The 21588-nt window shown below is 31.8% G+C and overlaps 1 protein-coding gene across 1 annotated transcript; it reads right to left on the reverse strand.

Moving 5' to 3' along the window:
- Positions 1-2130: 2130 nt before the first annotated feature.
- On the reverse strand, positions 2131-17545 carry LOC148615545 (uncharacterized). The gene is made up of 8 exons (XM_088581886.1): positions 17464-17545; positions 10390-11706; positions 9110-9313; positions 8202-8350; positions 7646-7725; positions 6772-6864; positions 5062-5156; positions 2131-4802 (listed from the first exon to the last, which is right to left on the reverse strand). The coding sequence occupies exons 2-8, from the start codon at positions 11698-11700 to the stop codon at positions 4176-4178; spliced, it is 2559 nt and encodes an 852-aa protein (XP_088438012.1). The 5' UTR covers positions 11701-11706; positions 17464-17545; the 3' UTR covers positions 2131-4175.
- Positions 17546-21588: the final 4043 nt, after the last annotated feature.

Raw genomic sequence — 21588 nt, forward strand, 5'->3', positions numbered from 1 at the left:
TATTGATGATGTATTATCCATCAACATCCCTTCTATTTGTAAATGGTTACCATCAATATATTCACCTGAGTTCGAGATCAATGAGACTACAGAAACAGCTTGTTCTGCATCTTTTTAGACCTACATCTATGACAACAGTGGTAATCTAAGCACTAACATTTATGGCTAGGCTAGGACTTTTTTCTGAGACCAACTTTATTTGCCCTTGAGCAAAAATTGTATTTTTTTCCAGGGCCGATCAAAAAAAAAAATTTTTTTCACTATCTTTTTTTTTTGTCATCTCACTACTGCATAGCACCTTTAGAATAAACAGCATGATTTTTTTTTTTGCATCAATTTAACCCTCCGAGTGCCAGGGCTTTTTCTCAATTTTGCCAAGAAAGAATTCGAAGATTCAAATTCAACTCTTCTGCTTATGACGTCAATAATATCCTAACGTCACAAGAAAGGGCACAACGGCAGGGCTATCGAACACAGAAATTAACAAAAAAGCCATTGCATATGGAATTAATCTCTTAAATGTTTTAGGAATATTATTTTTACTGTTAAGTTACTCAGTACATGTATGTATTGACATACATATATACATGTACGTACATAAAAACGTTAACATAGATATGATATAGTTAGTCGTTTCAGAAAAGTGTTTTCAATTTGGGGCTTCTGGTTAAATCTTATTTCCCAAATTTAGCCTCTCCATAGATCAATCCAAAAGGGGACAGGTTTTATCAAAATATATACATGTATATAATGCATCATTGATGTTTTATGTTTAGATAATAAAAAGTTTATCATTTTTTTATTTGTTGCTTTCATTGTTATGAGTTTTTTTTTATGAGTATTTCTTTTTTTTCCATACAAAATACATGTCAAGCAGGATGATTTAGATAGATTGCACTGAAGATAAAAAAAAAGAGAATAGTAAATGAAATGTGAACATTCAGTGACCAATAGAAAACAACAGGTAGACAAAAGATGAAAACTTGCAAGAAATTAATTTGTCTATTTACCACGTAAAGCACCCCGAATATCATCACGTTCAGACTTGTGATGTTAGTTACATTATTGCATAACAATTGACCTGTTGAATGTGTAGACAACAGTTGCTAAGCTTATATATATAGGCTCTTGGCAAAATATGGGAGTCAAAAAAGCCCATGTAGGCTACTTGGCATAGTAAGGGTTAAAACAAGCTCTTTCTCTCTCTCTCTCTCTCTCTCTCCAGTGATCCGTCAAATTATTTTATCAACATTTTCCAGAAACAAACTTTTTTTCCAAAAAAGCATACCCCCCCATCCTTCAGAAATTTAATGGTTGCTGCTTAAAGGACCTGTTAACAAATTTCAGTTCAATACTGAATTGACTTGATCACTTTTTTTCTCTTCACTTATGTGTGGAGCTATCATGGACTTTAACTACCTCCACCTTGCTCCCTGTTGACTGGTGTTTTGAAATAAATATTGAAGTTGTTATGTTGTTTTTTATCCTGTAGTTTGATCAAAATTCACAAGACAAAGTAACTGTATACATACTACCGATTGATACAATATAAACATAGTAAATGGTTTCAATACAATATGCTCTTTTTGTTCAAATGGTCTTTCTTGAAGAAATCACTGAACATTGTCTACACTTAAATATAGTATAGTGTATGCAAGTTTTGACATGTGACCTCATGATTTCACCAGAATGGGTCCTAGTCTACCATTCAAAAGCATGGAGACTTGTCATTTAGAGAGTGTTGAGTTCAGTGTTGAGGACAAAACATCTTTTTGTCTAAAAAATATCGATAAAAATGACAAATATCTATTTCTACATGATAAAGGTATTAAGAAAAAAACATAAAATAGAAGATTTGCATTGTTATAAAGTGTTTCGAGTATCGGGAAGTAAACAATAAAATGCAGATGGGTCTTCGGTTTTCAATATGTTCTACGTCATAAATTCTGGTAAAGAAAATGAAGCTAGAACGAGACTTACATACCCTATTGGTATTTATATTCTCTACAACCAATGTATGTTTATCACAGACTCCTCTTCCTTTTAACTTAGTTAATCCATCAAGCAACCAATCAATCAATCAGAATCTGTTCTTCAATATCCCAGATTTATAACAATAAAATATAGAAATATATTTAAAAAGCTTTATTTAGCTTACTTTTAAAGTATATTTTTATACACAATTTTAAATGAAATTTACATGACATTAATAATGTCTACTAAAGCAACAACCATATCTCTAATACACAACATTCAACAACAGTTTAATGATATCATAGACATTTCAGTAAATAATAACCTAAATCATCATGATGTGATATTTAGCACTAAAACATGATATTCAAGAAAATTTATCCAAAGATAAAATACCAAAAAAACAAAAACAAAACAAAGATGAATACAAAATCATCAATAAGTTTCAGGATAGGATAAAATAAATATTTGTAGAATTTTAACTGGATTACTTTAAATATGAAAATAGCAATCTAAAGTAAATATTAGAAACCTGTGAGTTAATTATAAAATACATGCAAGAAGTACTAAAAATTATCATTACATGTACAAAAATATAGAAACAATAAAATGCTTCATAGGATACAGCTTCAAAACTATGTAGAGATCACACATTGAACACACTATTCAAACTTTGATACAGGTCTGAATTGATATTGTCTCTTAACCCTAACTGATTGGAGCAATAACCCCTGAAAAGCATGTATCTTCTTGATCAACCAATTAACAATGTATATATTATAGTTTTAGTCAAATCAGAGCACTGTTATTGGTATTATACAGCAACAAATATTTGTATAAATTTATGTTTTAAGACAGAAAACAGTATAATTGATTCAACGTGGATGACAACGTTCAAGACAATGTAATGTTTGTGATGTTACAACAAAGCATTAATTTCAGTCAATGACAACATCACTTGTAAATACACTGTCAATACATTCTAACCTCTCAAAGAGAATAGTTGCAGTAAAAAAGTCATTATATCAAACCATAAGTGATTATGATACACATGTAAATGAATAAATGTACAATTTTATATTTTCATTATAAACAAACAACCAAAAAAAAAAGCTAACTAATTGTAAAAAAAGTGACTATGATTTAGTACACATACAAAAGCTGAAGCAAAGCACAATATATATATAAATATCTTAAATATATCACTAATGTTTATCCATCATTATTTTCTACCATATAAAATTGATTGGCTTTCAATGTCAGGCCAACCAATATTTTCACAGACCAGACAAATATTTGGCCAGTACATGTGGACAGAATGGTAAGAGTTATTCAAATTAAGGCTGTGTAGAATTCTAGAACATGTGGACAGAATGGTCAGTGTGATTCAAGTCAGGGCTGTGTAGAATTCTAGAACATGTGGACAGAATGGTCAGTGTGATTCAAGTCAAAGCTGTGTAGAATTCTAGAACATGTGGACAGAATGGTCAGTGTGATTCAAGTCAAGGCTGTGTAGAATTCTAGAACATGTGGACAGAATGGTCAGTGTGATTCAAGTCAAGGCTGTGTAGAATTCTAGAAGAAATAACTAATGTACATTATCTGTCTATCAAACCAACAGCACTTTTCCTCTCTATTGATTTATGAAATTATCTAATAAGTTTGAAGCAACAGTACAGTATTTGTACAAGGGAAGGAAGGAGTTTTGTTGTCTTAATAACTTATTGTAAGGGGTAAACTGTTAATATTTTTTTTTCAGATATTGACAGAACATGTAAAATATTGTAATAAGATAACTCTTCCTTATCATGCAACTACAAATATTTGGTATGCCAAGCCTTTACTTTTGTGTCTAGGGAGAACACTTGCTTCAAGAAAGTGGAAATATGAAATGGGCATGTTTATCCTCAATACTTATTGAGTTTGTATGAGAGGTAACAGGAAACAGTATACAGTAAACACAGTACTTAAGAAGCTTTTATGATATCATAATAAGGGAACAAATTTATGATAAATGCATTTAACTGCAAAAAATATATATATATATTCATAACATTAGACATCAACTTTCATGATTTGAAAATAATAACACATTTGAAAATGTAAAATTTATAGTAACATCTAAATGTTAAATGATACCAAAAGAAGTTGTCTTCAGCCACTCCAGTCAGGGTTAGGTGGCATACCAAAAGAAGTTGTCTTCAGCCACACCAGTCAGGGTTAGGTGGCATACCAAAATTATCATGTATTCTACTGCCAATAACAGATGACGGATAACTTACACCAGCTTCATACACTAACTGTCTCCTTTTAGCCAGTAAATCAAGATCCAGCAGACCACTACTTTCTTGTCTTTTCCTAGCCAATAAATCTAGATTTTGTAGCTGAGTAGCATTATCATCCATCCTATGACCATGACTATGTGCAGGCATTGGTGGTATATAATTCATACCACTCTCTAACGCTAGTTGTCGTTTTCTGGCTATAGAATGGCTGTTGTCCATCTGCTCATGATGATCTGGTGGTCGTTGCTCCTGCTGCCGTGGTCCAGAACTTGTTGACGGGTAGTTTGTACTGGTAATATCCGTTGCTAGGGGACGCTTTCTGGGCATCAGTTCAGCATGATCTATGTGTCCAGTGTTACTATTATCCTGCAGTCTATTGCCCGCCACAGTTGATGGGTAGTTTACACCAGTTGCAAGTGCCATTTGTCTTTTCTTAGGCAAGGACAATTCAACTATCCCATGGACCTTGGACAAATGTTTAGTCAAATTTCCTCTTAATTTACATCTATGATCACAAAGATGGCAGCTAAATGGTTTTGAATGCTAAAATTATAAAAAAAAAAAAAAAAAAAAAAATGCCTTAACTACTGAATGCTGAACTGAGAATTTTTGTTAGTATATATAACAATATGAGCACGTATTGTTCTGGTATGTTATGCTGCAGAGTATATTTATAATGAAAGTTACACCCTTACTATTGTGTTCAGCACATAATGATTTATCATTTACCAAGTCATTATTAAGATCCTATCCAAATGGACATATAACTAGTTAAACACTACAAGATATAAGACTGACAAACCTTATTGGTATGCATGTTATATACGTGACAACGAAGATTCCTGGCATTTGGTGTGGAAAAGTCACATCCTTCATGAGGACAATGTTTTCTTTCACCTAAAAAAAAACACACCAATATGTAAGATTGTAAATAACTAGTATTTGTAACCTGGATCTTATATCTTAAAAATAAATGCTGAGCAGGGTGCAGCTTGATACATTCACAGAGGTTGAACCCTGCACAGTTGGGGCAAGTATATGGAGTTGATACAGCTTTGATTTTTTTTATTGTGATTAGACATCTGGATAAGAATTAGACCCTTTTTGGCTCACAATTCCAAAATGGTTCCATTCACTACTTCCAAAATCAAACCAAACTCACCTTTGGAGTATGGCACTTTATGGTAGAATTTCAAGAGATCGATTCCCTTTTACTCAAGTGGTATTCCAGAAATCAGAAAAAAAACAATTGTTTCGGGCCCCTAATTCTGGCTCAAGCATTCCTTTGGTGGTATGACACTTTGTTGACCATTTGAAAAAGATCCAATTACTTATAAAACAACTTACTGTCTGGACACAGGAAAATTCTTGTTTCTGGCCTCTTTTTTGACCCCTAATACCTCAGCGGTTCAAGTCTTAATCCCCAAAATCCACCCTAGTCTGATCTTTTAGGTATGGAATTTTGTAGAACAATAGTATATACATCCATATGCTTTTAGTGGAGTTACATATGAAATGTTTGTTTTTGGTCCTTTTTTGGCCCCTGATTCCAAAACAGTTGGAAAACTACAAAAATCAATACATACCTTCCTTTTGTAAATTGAAACATGTTTTACCACAATTTTTTTGCAGTTGTACAAAAATGAGTTCTGAGAGCACTAGTACATTAGAGGTACAAAATTCATCTTTCAAATCTGAACTACGACAAAATTTGTGGAAATTCAGTTCCATGTACACATATACCTGTCTTTTTTAACAATTTATAGTTTCTTTACCAAATAAATGTATGCACGAGGTGTCACTACACACTTGTCTTTAGGTTAATTATACGCAATACTTTGTATATTTTACTGTACTTCTAATAAGGCCATAAAAATTACTATGTCTGTTTATGGTTACAAAAATAGAGTTGGTAGGTCAGCATTTTCGTTTATATTTTATTGGCACAGGTTTTACTTCTACTAAATCATTAGTCAGAGTAAATTTTGCAGTCAACTTCCCCATGGAACTGTTCCTATACATCCATTTTTATTATAAGTCTATTAGGGACCTGCTTTAAAAAAAAAACAAAAAAACCTTGCTGTCTATATGACAACACTTCCTAAATTTCAGTGTCAAATTTTTGTCGATGACTGAGTGGCCAATATGCTTTGACCAACATGAAAATGCCCTGTTAACTCAAACATCTGAGTGACTTAATAGCTGAATTGTACTTTCATTTTTAAACAAAAACTTCTAATTTTTCTTTTTTACTTTCAGTTGCTGATAAATTGGCTCAGAGCCAGGGAAAAATAGGTTTGGTCAGGTAACTGTAAACAGACATATATTTTTTATGGCCTTAATATACAATATTAGGAGATGGATTTGAGTCCAGAAGTCAATTAATTAACCTGTCTTTGATTACACTTATGGGAATTTTATAGACAGGAAAGAGAGAAAACAGCTCTATATGATCCTTTTATTTGTTACACTATCAGAACTGATTTGTGTGTTTTTTGGAAACTAAACCTACCATGAACATTCTTGACATGATGATTGAAATCTCTGGTCCTTATCAGTTTACCACACACATGACAAGGTGTCTTAGGCAGTGATTCTGGGTCAACTGTTCAGAGCAAAAGGTAACAATTATTATGAAATAAATACACACAAGATGTTTCATTGTGCTTAGAATTACACACTCATTTAAAATTTTTATTACAGAGTTGGTTTGGGCAGGACTGATAATAAATGACAAAATAAGACTCAATTTTAAAGCTACATTTTAACAAAGGCAGAGTAATTATTTCTACTAAAAGCAGAAATCTAGAAATACTGTAATCAAGCTTTCAAAAAAGTTGGGCTTAAAACACATGGTATCATTGAGTTAAATTATCTCCCCTGACAGGGATCCAAGAATAATCATCCAATACAATATCTCAAATTATTTTTGGAGATTAAGACCCTTCAGTTTGATTGTTTCCCCTTTGTAGTGATCAATAACAGTCTTCTTTTGCACACATGATGCTTAACCTACCGAAGCAATACATGTATACTTGCTTGATGTATGGAAGAAAATTTAGACAAATACATGTTAAGTTAATAAAGATAACAGACATTTAGGCTTGCCATTGAATGAGAGCAAACATCATGCAGGAATTAATTTCAACTTTAATTCAATTGTTTTACTTTCTTTAAAAATTTTTAATCAAATCATCAGAAAGCAGTTTGTTTTGTGTACTTAAACAAAATGCACAAACAATGAAGATATAGGCAATTGAAAATTGGCACGTCTTATTTCAGAATGGTGTTTATCACAAAGCAAAATATTTCAAAAGGTCATGTGCTTCCAGTGCTGGGTGTAATGTCAATGTTGTAGAACTTGAATAATAAAACTAATCACATACGTTCTTTCTGATGAACTTCAAGATGCATCTTTAACATGACGGACTTCAGAGTTCTGTAATCACAATGAGGACACTCCTTTCTGAAATACAGAATACAATGTATAACATAATAAGTCTTTATTGAATGGTTGATTTTAGTTTTAAATCCACAGGTGATTCATCTCATGTTCTATTATAGCTGTTGTCATTTTGTATTAACTATTACAATTTTTAAACAAAATACTCTATAGATTATGTTAACAAAAATTACATTATGATCAAATATCTAATATCTTTTGGATGATCAGATATTTCAATGGGTAGATACAGATTTATGATAAAACCTTATAAATATTGTTATAATGAGATCATAGTATGTACGATATATTAAATGTAACTTGTGGTTAGTATCAATATAATTTAATTAATTCAAACTTTTTTATATATAAAACATGTATAGGTTACACACAGTGGATCTATTTGAGATAAAACTTTAGTTGGTTTCTTTTTCAACCAGAGATCCACATTTGTCTTCCTTGTCTTGTAAATTTTCAATTCACTTCAGAAATAGACTTACACAAATTTTTCTTTCCCTTCTGGGATCTCTCCATGGTCTTTTAAAATATGTTCATGCACCTCATGTCTAAATCTACATGCCACAGGACATAAATGACACAAGAACTTCTTATCAAATGTACTCTTCTCATGCACATCTTTGATGTGGGTCTGAAAAATAGTTAAAACTTGATAATTTTGGACATAGCTATATCTTTAATTTGGGTCAGAAAATAATTAAAACTTGTGAATTTTGAACATAGCAATTTTGAAAAAAAAATTAACTTTGTATCAACTGGTAAAAGACATAGTTTTCTTTCTAATTTATTAACTCAGCCAGTGAAATCATTCTGGAAATCTGACAACTGAACACAATGATTTCATTCGGTATATAATTTAAAAGCATAGAAATTACAAAAACTGCGCTTTCCTCTTAAAATACCAAAAACCAACATTTTTCACGAGTCATTTATTTTACTAATTTTGTGAATAAACCCCACAAATTAATAAATCGCTACGAATAAGCCTCTTAATAAAGAATACATATTACAGGGAGTATTAGCCCTGAAATGGGATTAATTCCTATACACAAAATAAGTAACAGCAGAAGTATACACAAAAATAAACTGGTTTGCAGTAAACATTTCAATTGCAAGACAATTTTTGTTCCTGTTGTTTTTGTGCCTTGGTGTATTTTAAAATGGTACATATATATGTGGATGATTATATAAAATAAGAACTTCAGACAGCATAGTCATGCATGTACCTACATGTACATGTTCTTATAAAAAATAGGTTTCCTTACTTCTCAAAAATCAATACATTATCAACATACTGAGGATCAAAGAATCCTTTATCAACATACTGGGGATCAAAGAATCCATTATCAACATACTGAGGATCAAAGAAGAATAAATATTAATTACTTACTGCTAATGTCACCTTATTCCTGAAGAGTTTACCACAAACTTCACATGGTAATGTACTGACAGCAGTATGACGAGCCACATGTTTCCTAATCTGAGCTCCTTTAGGAAATTTTTTGCCACATACAGGGCAAGCTTCAGATCTAACATGACAATTCCTGAAATGTTCTCTAACTCTAGCTGGAATAATGTTGGTGTAGTTGCACCCCTGGTAAATAAAAGAATGACCAGTCAATTTCAATATCAACAAAACACATTCATGTACATGTACTATCAATATGATGAAACTATCTCAAACACAAGAAAAATCACAACTTATTCTTCCTCCCAAAAATTAATTCCTTCTGATATATGTAAGGTTGTTTCTGACTCGTCACTGCATTAATCACTAAAACATACATCTAATGTACTATATGTGTATTTTTAAAGTATGGTTCTGCCTAAAAACCAGGCAGGGGTTGATTCATCATATCGTAAGATAATAAATGAAACTGTATAAATACATTTGTTAGGTCCTAAAAACAACTCTTCCTATGTTCATGTCCTTGAATCTGCTACTTATCGTGAAATATTTTTGGACTGGTTATGGTGTAAAAATTTTCCTGGACTTTTTCTGAAGTAGAACATAACCAAATTTTAAGTGTTAATATCTCAAGTGGGCAACTTTCATTTGCACTGTTATTTTTTAATACAGTTTTTATGAGGGCTACTGAAGGATTTATTTGGGTTTTCCTATGAGGCCTACTGAAGGATTTATTTGGGTTTTCCTATGAGGCCTACTGAAGGATTTATTTGGGTTTTCCTATGTTGTATCTTGAAATATTTTTTGACTAGTTATAGTGTCAAAATTCTGGCAGGAAATTTTCCCGCACTTTTCCTGTAGTAGAACATTTTTTCGTTTTAATATCTCCAGTGGACTACTTTTATTAGCGTTTATATTTCCTAATATAGTTTCTATGGGGCCTAGAGAAAGATTTGCAATAAAAATATTTGGTATTAAGAAATACATGAATCATCCTTTACAAGCACCTGCCTGTTATTAAACATCTTTCTGTCTATAAATAGTACTTTGCACTCTACACTATTGACAACCCAACACTCTAGGTACATGTACAATGAAAGTATTAACAAAACTTTTTCAAATTCCAAAATGTTAGCCTGTCATCTCTTTGAATTATTTTTTTTTTGTTGATGACAAATTCTTATCTTTTTATATGTGACCTAAAACTTGGCAATCTTAAACAATGTACATGTACAAAATGTATAAAATGTATATATACTTACAGGTTCTTCACATTTGTGACGAGGATACTTTTCTGTGTCGTATAAAACACCATGAAGTCTAAACTTGTGTTCAATCAACCTCAGCTTCCCCAGTAAATACTTATTACAAATGTCACAATAAACAGTTTCTCCATAGCCATGCACCATCTTACGATGTTTCAAACAAGTTTCTTCATCAGGGAATTCCTCTTCACAGGTAACACAAGTTAAACCTTTCTTTTCAGGACTTACAATACTTTTCCTCTGACGAGTAGGTTTACTCTTAGTATTTGTTATCTTTTTCTTTGTTTTGAACTTGACTGTGACTTTCCTTTTTACTGGTTTTTGTTTGATCTTTTTACTTTTTGTACATTTTCGAATAGAACCTTTTTTGGATGGTACCTTCTTTTTTGGAGGCAGCTTTTTTTCTTCAAGTACCCACTCCTCATCAGAATCGTCATCATCATTTGGATTATAATCATTGTCATCATTGTCATTAGATGATTCTTCTGAAATATTTTCATGAATCTCACTTTCCTCTTTTTTCTTTTGTCTTTTTTTTTCACTTAAATCCAAACATTGCCTTTTTTTCTCTGGTTCTTTTACGTCATTATCCGAATCCGAAATATCCCCATCATCATTGGTGGAAGTGGCACCATAGAGATACATATCTGGCTTGGCTCTCTCACCACTAGACTTCTTAGGAAGAGTATCCTCAGATTCAGATTTGCCCAATTCCCTGACAGACTTATCATTATTATCTGAGTCATGGTCTACTACTTCTTTCTTTATGCTTAAGTTCTGGGCCTTACTTTGTGTCCATTCTCTCTTATTCATATCAGGAAAGTTGTGAACATAAGAACTACTAGGATAGATATGCTCTGTACCAAACGGTGATACTTGTACCACCCTGCTACTTGCTGAATCGTTTGTTTGACATGACTTTTCATACTTTTCAAACTTGTCTCCATATTTCTCTTTCAGCAAACATAAGGCTTGTGTTAGTTTCAAGGCCTCACAAAGTTGGTAAATTTCACTGCAGTAGTCTTGGTGAAATTTCAGTCTGCCTGTATACAAACACTTAAGAATAATGTTAATAGTATCAGATGAATCAAATGGGAAGCTGTAGTTAGAATTAGATCCACTGGTTTTCTCTTCATACATCTGGAAATATGGACTACTGGCTGCTAAAATAACCCTGTGGGCAGATATACACCCAGTTCTGGTAAATATCAGTACATCACACAATACATTCTCTTTCTGGTATTGGTATAAATTCTGTAACACTTCATTGTTGTTCCAAAGTTCAATCTCATACATTTCTTTAGACATTTTGTTCTGTAAAATAATTATTTTTTTTAAATACAAATATACAAGCATCATCTAATGGGGTCAGGTTACACTTATGTACTAACATGCAAACAATTTTGTCAATGCCAGACAGCATTACATTTACATGTAAGTCTCTCTAGTATATATGATAAATAACAATAATATAAAAAAAACTAAACTAAATCATAAAACATGTGCAAGTAAAGCATTAAAATATAGCACATAGATATTTACACTAAAAATAATGTTAATAACTAGGTGTTTTACTACATTTATCAATACTGTGATATCATCTTAATGGCCTTAAAGGAGAAATTGCACAAAAATTAACTTTTCACAAAAATAGTAATAGGATAATTAATTGGAAAGAGTGAATAACAAAAATATGATCACAAGTGCCAAAGAATGCCTAGATTTAAAGAGTGCGCAGAACTTGTTCTGCACACGAAGTAAATCTTTATGCGTTCTTGGCACAAGTGATCATATTTTGGCTATTCATGATGACCAACTAAATTGATTATCCTATTTATTATATAGATTTCCTCCATTATTCATTGCTTTTTTCTATAAAATTTTATGGATATTTCAATATTTACTGCTAACCTATCAATCAGTAATTAAACAATATTCAACTTTACACTACATTTACAAATTTTGTTTCATTACACCTTTTTCACAAATTTTTAAATCTGTCCAAAAATCATTTCACCATTACATACCTAAACTATTTTAACAGAGTATTTATTCTTACACTGTAATTATACTCTCAAATAAACATAATTCCAGCTTAAATAAATAGTTTCCGAGATGTACATAACATTATCTCAAATAGGCACTTTGTATCAATTTGAATTTTTGGCCCAGTTTTACTGGTTGAAATTACTGCTCTCCACTTCCTGTTTATTCATCACAAAATGTTAATGAAAAGATGAAGCATTTTACTAATAAGTGCAATTAACTGAACACAAAATTCATTTCTTACTATGAACAAAAATATTTACTAGTCCTAAGTACTAATTTTGGCAATTAATGCTAAATTATGCATAATTTTACTGACTTGAAAAAAAATTTCACTGATTTTGGGCCTGCAGTCTAGTGCTTATTTCACGGCCTGCACGTTTCAAGTTTCTTTACACATTCTCCAAAAGCAAGATTTCCTAAATGTGAATTCATTACTCAGCATCTATCAAGGCCAAAAACAAGTCCTTCAAATCATCAATTGAATTAAAGACTAAATTTTTAATTTTATTTGCAGCAATGATAGAATATTATTAATCTGAATAATTGACTGAAACAATTTACTGATTTTGAAAGAGATATTGAATGATATAAAAAGAATTACATTATATCCTGAAGGATCAAAAACCTCAGAAATGGTACGAGTCAACAGTTTTTATAGAAGACAAAGAATTTTACAACTTTAAAACTTAGTTATATATAATGAGAATAGGTATGGTGTATATGTCAAAGAGACAACAACCCCACTGGGATGAAAGTGTCTGCCCGAGGCCACCCACTGGTCTTCAATGAATGATGAGTAAACACTCATACCACAAGGCAGGCTGAAGCATTGTGCATTATCCTTTGAATGATTTCTAGCCAACATTTAAAAATGAAATTTCACCAACTCATTACTCCATTGTGGAGTAGGGAAAAGTTTTCAAGTAAAAATCAATACTTAGTAATGCTTAGTAGTTTTTTGGTAAGTGACTATTACATCGTTGCTGCATTTGTACTGACAACTGTTTAGTGATTTCCAACCACTAACAACTGAATCCTATGTAATGCTTATCAAATCAGCTGGATGTAAAATAAATAAATATGAGCAAGAAAATTTAGTGCAGAAGATGGTAAAAATTTTTTTGTGATAGATACATTATATATATGATTGTATAAATGCACTTGCCAACTATACTCTACATTAGTTCACACCCACTTTTTTCCTCGGTTGTTCTATCATCAAGGCATAGTTGTCTTTCTTTTTATTTGTTATGCCTTTCTCATTTTATAAAAACCAAACATCAGGACGGTTGATATGCCCAATAAAAAAGAATTTTTCAATTCCTTACAAGAAATTCCATTGTAATTCTGCGACTTTTGTTGCTAAATGCAGACTGTTGACAAAATATTTATAATTGTATTTTTCAATTTCTGTGCTGACAAAAATGTCATTTCTCACTATATTTGAAAATAAACAATTATTTGGTAGGACTATAACCTTAGGCAGTAAATCAGTGAACAAAGGAAAATTATCTTGGTAACAAAATCATGGTGGACAATGTAAACATTGTGATGCTTGATTTAAATGTCATCAGATTTGAACGATTCACATTTTATAGAGAAGACATTTTGAGACATGAATGAGCAAGCCACTCAAGAATTGGTGAGACAATAAAATTGTTGACTAATTTTTAATTCAGATTTGAACATTATGTTATGTATACTGGGTTAACTCAACTCAGGTGGTCAAAATATTTAGCTGGCAATAAAAAATCAAAAACATCAACTGATGGTCATGTTTAGTTTCTATACGTGTAGCCTGGATATTAAATATCAAAGAAAATTATCATGATTGTTAATAATGCTGACCTCCTTAAGGAATGAATGAATGAATGAATGAATGACAAGGGTCATCTGTGATCATTATTTTTGTTTAACCTAGTTCTGGTACAAAAGTGTAATTCTTGGTCATGAATGCATTTAATTATCATCTAAGTTAAGTGAGAGCATTAATAAGTTCTGTTTATTTTATAGTTGGAAGAAAATCAATACATGTATTAAAATATGAATTTAATTTTGAAAGCATACCATAGGTGTTAAACTCTCCTGTATTCTGCAGGAGACTCCTACAAAATATACAAATCTCCCAAAAAAAGTTTTGTCCTAAGCAGAAGACACAAATCTCCCGCATTTGAAATTTCCTCTTGCAAGACTTCCAAAAATTGTATTTTTCATTTTTTTACGGGGCCATTTTTGTTGTCTTTTACACACATAGCATTGGTCTTGTATGCACTTGATTCATTTAACACTTTGAACAGATAATTAATGCTCAGATGCTCTCTACGCTTTACATGATAAACAAAGAAACCCTGCATAGTTTATGATTTTTCAAATGGATAGTTACGCATAGGTCAAGGTTGGCAATTTAATTAGATTCTTTGATCTTTTTTTTTACCAAAAGGATGCTTACTCTTCCGGTAAAATAAGCAATGATATTTGGGATCTCTCATTTCCAACACTCCCACAATAAAAGAAGAAATATTCTTGCAAATATTTACCAATATGGACTAAACTCCGCACATGGTCACAAGGCTCAAATTTTGTCCATTCACTACCATTTTGGGAGTGACTAAAATACTATCAACCAAATTTCTGTTTTGTACACAGAGGAGTAAATGATGTACAAATGTAAATAGGCATGCAGAAAATGTAGGTCACAAACTAGCTGCTTCTGCTACTAAAGGCCCTGCATGATCCTACAAAATGTACAAACTTTTATTCCTTTTATGTCAAAGCATAATTTCCATGGAATCACAAAATTAGAGCTGAGACTATGTCCTGTAATTTTGTTCAAGTGCATGACTTCAGGGCCTAACTTAGAGGACCCTTGTTTGTGCGAACTTCTCCCATTTGTCTTTGAAACTGCATAGTTTTTGTTATTCTGTAGATTAGATACACAAAAATTTCAATACCAAGGATCTGGAAATGGTAAAAAATGCTGGTCATTGACCAACAAATTTTGCAAATGACCGATGACCATTTTCCAATATCGGACATAAAAAATTGTCAATCCTTATAAATTACAGTCTGTGTGGTTTTATTAGTGAATAAACATCCTGTCTACCTGTCTCCTAATTGTTTTCTGGAAATTATTTGATAGGTGTGTGTCAATTTTAGCCGATGTGCAGCCACCTGTGACTGTGATTTACATTTAACTGATTAGTTGATTGCATAATTGAATTATCTGTACACGTGCAGCCCCATTGCATATACAAATTGATTGAAGTGGTTTGGAGAATTTTCATAAATTTATTAAGAAAAAGATTGACAAGTTCACCATTTAAATCAATATACAAAATGTATTCAAGATTTTCTTTTATAAATAATCAACATTTTTGTATCATCACTCAGAAGTTTTCAGCTATTTGCCAATGTGATGAAAAAGTCTGATACAATGTTTTGTTTATATGTTACATCATCATGCAGTCAAAACTGAACTCTTTCACTCGTTCTGATATTTTGTAAAAGACATGTATGTGATGAAATAACACAAATTCCAATATTTATAATAAATTAATAAAATAAAACAGTTTTTTTTTAATTTATTTTTGACCTGAGCATGCAAAAGACCGGCACAAACGTCAGTTAAAGTCTGATAAAATGACCGGCATGGGCTGTCAATATTAATGGACCCTTGGTCAATACTGTTATTTTTCAAACAGAATTTACTAAAACTTGTCCTTGTCATTGATGTCTAGATTAGGCCCTGGACTTATCATTTCTGGAAGTGGATCATTTCACAGGACTGGTACAAAAAGTTTCCAGATAGTAATTTTTATTTTATTTTGAGAAATTTAAAATGTGGGCAGATAGTACATTGTTTTGTAACTTTCTTTTTATTTTGAGAAATTTCATAAGAGGGTTTGCTTTTGGGATTCGAAATTGTATTTTCTGGTTAAAACTGCATAAAATGTTAAACACTAATTGATACAAATATATACTGTCTTGTATATACACATATGATATATACAAGATATTTGTTGAAAATATCCTGCAATTTGGAAATGAATTGCAGAAAATCTCCTGCAAAGAGGATCCAGAAGGTTAACAGGTATGATGCACAAAAATGTTTAGGTAGTACAGTAAATAACAATGGCAAACTTATAAAAATACTGTAATGTACCATTATATCCATATATATGAAATGTTGAGCTGATTTGAGTATGATAGTAAATAACTCTTGATCTGACCTTGATGAAATATGATCCATGCATAAATTGGATAACCATAATAATAATTTAATTTCTTCATCAAAACCTCATCTCACACCAAGAGACATAGCATACATATTAAACAGTAGCTCTATAGAAATACTAAATATAATTATCAAATTCATGAGTGAATGTTTGAATCGAAGGTCAATTTAATTTAACAGAAATTATATTAATATATAACGTTAAAACTATAGATTAATCTGTTTTGATCAGATTTACACCACTGCCGCACCACGGTCATAAATTTAGTTTATATGTAATGTATATTACATTGTTCTGTTTATGTTCATGCCATAACCATTTACTGTAAATGTGTTTGTGCAAATAAAATTGTCTGTTGTCATGAAGGCCCTGATTCTTGCTTACATAAAAATAACAATTTGTTATTGCACCGGAATAAGGTCACACTAGAAAGGATCAAACCGCTATAAGTCACACCGAGTATAGAAGGCGAGATCTTCTTAACTAGAACCGTAGTTATGTTGATCATTTATTAGCAGCAAAACTTATGTACTTTTGTTGTTCTTTTACTAGCCCAAGTAACAGTGGTTCATCCAATCATAATGATGTTGGTTTAGCCAAACTGAAAAAGGTTGCTTGAAACCTGTGGCTGTGAAAATTCATTGGTTTGCAAATTTGTGGAATGTTTGCGTAGTTGATATGTGGCAGATACGTTTCTCTTAATTCAATCGATATCTTTTTTTACTTTTAAGATTTATAAATGCATCTGTGTAATCAAATGCAGGAGTAAAATTCATGACAAATATACCTATGGGCTAAAAATCAATTTTTCGTGTAGAGACAACAACAAATTATTTCAGAAGCCGCTTGTATCTGTGCAAAAAAATAAACGACCAATGCCACAAAAGCGTTATTTAAAGCAATACACCAAAACGCACGGATCGCTGTACCTTTGTTTTTTATAGAACAGTTGTTTATATTTAGCTCTATTAAGTTTCAGTTTATCTCCCCCAAAGATTTCAAAGTTCCATTTCATGAATCTAAAAATGTAAAACATGTCTTCACCAAAAATATAACATGATACTTTCAAAGTGTTCAAGTTCAAAAGCTTTATTTAAAGTCGGTACATATAAAACATTACAACACAAGCTCTACTGAGCTATTAAAACCGACATATATAACAATAACAATAAGACATATAAGACACACAAAACATACAGCATTAACATACATACAAAGCAGCAAAGCACGCAAACAAAATGGCAATAATTCAAGAGACATATCATATGTGGGAATGTCACGCTGTGCCTTGTCCTTAAATTACATACATGCAAACTGTAAATTGACTATAAATAAACTAAGCCTAAAAATAAAACAGCTAGTAATAAGCACAACCAAAATTATTCCAGATGATAGCAGGTCAGATAGCACTATAAGCAAGCAAATATAAATTATAAAAAAAGCATGAGGTTATGTGCATGCAAGGCATTAGCACGAGCTGCCATTCCAAACAATCAAACTTTTAAATTGATTGAAAGAAGTCATGGATCTAAAATGGTTTGACATCGTTCCACAGTTTGACTGCAGTGTACCTGGATGATTTTATGCCATATGTGGTTGTTCTTACTGATGGAACTGCAGCTAAATTTTGGTACCTAAAAGAATAATTGATGTTTTTAATATTCATTAAGTCATGTAAGTATGATGGGCTTCTTTTGTGTATGGTGTTAAAACCTCAATTGCCATAGATCTTATCCTTCTGACTGTTAATGTTGGCATTTTAGATGTTTCTAGTAGTTGTTCATAGTTGCTTTGATAGTCTTAATAAATAAATCTGAGTGCCCGTTCTTGTATTTTTTTTTCTTTCGATTTTGTTTGTATTGTTTTTGCTACAGAAGTGCCAACTAAGTGGACAAAAGTTAAATTTTGATAATATGTAGGAATGGTATATGGTAAGTTTGCCCGATGTGTTTAGGAATTTTCCAATTCTTTTGAGTACATTAAGTCGTTTTGCGAATATTTGAGATGCGACTGTTGAATTTCAGTTCAAAATCAATGGTTACCTCAAGTAGTTTTACTTCATTTCCACAATGGATTGCATTTCCAGCCAAATTAAAGATTATATTTTTAACCCTTGTATTTATCCTCACAGCCAAAACCTGACACTTTCCTGTATTGCCTTCATTTGATTTCTAGAAAACCAATCTATAAGTGCTAAATTGTCAGATTCTAGGTTTTGTATAACCATATCTATGTTGTGATGTACATAGGATAGGGTATTGTCGTCTGCATAATTGTATAGAGTGCTATTTTTCGTGAAGTGGAAGATGTCATTGATGTAGAAATTGAAAAGTACAGGGCCGAGATTTTAACTCTGTGCAACTCCTTTGTAAAATGTTTTGCCATTCACTCAGTGCTGTACCATGTTTTACTGATTGCTGCCTGTCAGAAAGATATTTTTAGGAGTTTGAGTGCATTTTCAGACAATCCGTAGGCTTTTAATTTCTGAAGTAAAAGTTCATGCGGTAAACAATCAAAAGCTTTACTTAAATCCATTAAAATAGATGCGATGTATTTGTTTTCATATAGAAATTGCTTCCAGTCTTCAAGAATTTTTAATAACGTTGTGTTACATCCATATCCGGGTCGAAAATGCAGATAAGTAAGGGTGGAAATGTAAATTAAAATATTCCACGAGTTGGTTATTAATGACTATTTCAAAGAATTTTGATATGACTGGCAATATACTCTCAGGCCTATAGTTAATTTTTTCAAGGGTGCTGTTCTTTTTGTGTAGTGACTGTTTTAGATTATTTTGGAAATACAGATTCATAAGAAATACAGATTTTTCTTATGATTTATATATCAATTCTGTGATAGGTTTTGTAATGACTGGTTTTGCTAATTATAATAATTTGACAGATGTACCATCATTGCCTGTAGCTTTCTTGAAGTTTATTTTGTCTATTTGCTTGCTAACAAAGTATTTTTAATATATTTAAATTGTAATTCAGGTGTTATGTTTTTTTATTTTCATGAATTTTCTTTATGTTTGGATGATTTTCATCGATGTGATCTTTGTTTACGATGTCTTTTGCTACATTTATGAAGAAATTGTTAAATGTGTTTGCAAACTTGAGTTTGATTGTTTATAATATTGTCATTTTCATTTAAGGTTACGTCTGCTTCCTTAGTAATAAAGGGTTTTATAGTGGGCAAAAAAAATACTAATGAAAAATCAAAGTACATAATAATGTACTGAATCAATTTATGTATCGATTGATTGATTTTTTTCGCACTTAATAACCGTTAAACTGCAAACAAAAATATGGATACGATAAAAGGAAAGAACAGGGATCGACTTCAAATTTACGTAACTAAATACAAGCTTTCTCTTGTAAATTATCAAAAACAATTGTATTGCTAGTTTCCTTCATCATATTGCACACAATATTGAGACTATGATTCCTATTTTTGGGTTTCCTTATTTCTTTTTTTTAATGCGTCCTTTCATTTCTCTGCACAAAGAGTAATCAAGGGAACCAAGATTCTAGCAGACGAATTTAATTCAGGTACAATTTCTGTTGCATGTTTTGAAATTTTAGTGCGGAATAAAATTTGGAGTGCGTAATAAAAATTTGAGTGTTTTATTTTACATTTTAATCCAAGACGGGAGGGGCGTGCCATATAAATCTCACATATCCTGCAAAATATAGCCTTCCTATTACCTCAACGATACCTTGTCTTGATTAATTATGATTTCTTCCTAGTTACAGCACATGAACCAACATCGACTTTTGGATAACGCAGAGTAACTCGTTCTTTTGTACACAAAATGAAATACAAATACATATACACGAAAGATTGTATAGTAATAAGGTATTGCAACATATATCGATGCCTTTTTTATAAATAAAGCTTGAAACAGTCGAATTCTCCTTAATAATTTATAATTAAATAATTGTGATAATTATCAAGAGAATCAGACAGGATTAGGCGATAACAATAGACAAACACAACAAAGAACACGAAAAAAACTAAACCAACAATACGAAGAAACAAAAGCAAATGAGTAATCCGGACTCTACTAAAAACTGTGTACACACACAGGTAAATTTCGCTCAACAAAAATGAATCCATTGTGTGTTTATCTACAAGTGTTTCATCCTTCTTAAAGCTCTAAACCACTCTGACGGCGAACCAATTTCTTCTTGTTTCATTTTATGGAACAATCCTCCCGAACGTCCATAAGATTTTAATCTTAATAAATCCAAAATATGGAGTGTGGTTCTCTGTATTTAGAACCTTTAGCAAGGACTCTGCGAAAAGATTATACGAATTCTAAGTTGTCCGTAATGACACGATTGGAAGGGCCATATCAGGACGGATTCAGGATTTTAGATTCGGGGTGCACATTAAAAAATTCGCCGAGTGCAGCGAGGTTAAATTTTGTAAATATTCTTCTGGAGTGGGTGCAATGTAGACATCTTTTGTGGTAAAATTAGCGAGAACCTAAAACCGCTTAAATCTACCCCTGACAACCCATGATATGCAAATTTTAGGGGGGGGGCACGCCCGCCACGCCCCGCCTGAATCCGCCCCTGCATATTTCAATCGTTTAATTTCAGAAGTAACGCAGACTCTGATTGGATAAAAAATTTTGCTTATTATCTCATAGACCAAATTTTGTAATGACTGTGACGTCATCTTGCATAATTAGCTCACCTTGCCAAAGGCCAAGTAAGCTTATGCCATCACTTTGCATCGTCGTCGTGGACAAATTTTCAAAAATCTTCTCCTCTGAAACTAACTAGACCGACAGTGTGTAAACTAGGCATGATTATTCCCTAGATTTATTATTTGGAAATATCTCATTGATATTTTTTAATGAAACAAGCCATATAGATACAATGAAAACCAAATATGCAAAGAC

Source organism: Perna viridis, chromosome 5 (assembly GCF_037379345.1).
Source record: "Perna viridis isolate PV_CMFRI_1.1 ecotype Kerala chromosome 5, ASM3737934v1, whole genome shotgun sequence".
Lineage (NCBI taxonomy): Eukaryota > Metazoa > Mollusca > Bivalvia > Mytilida > Mytilidae > Perna > Perna viridis.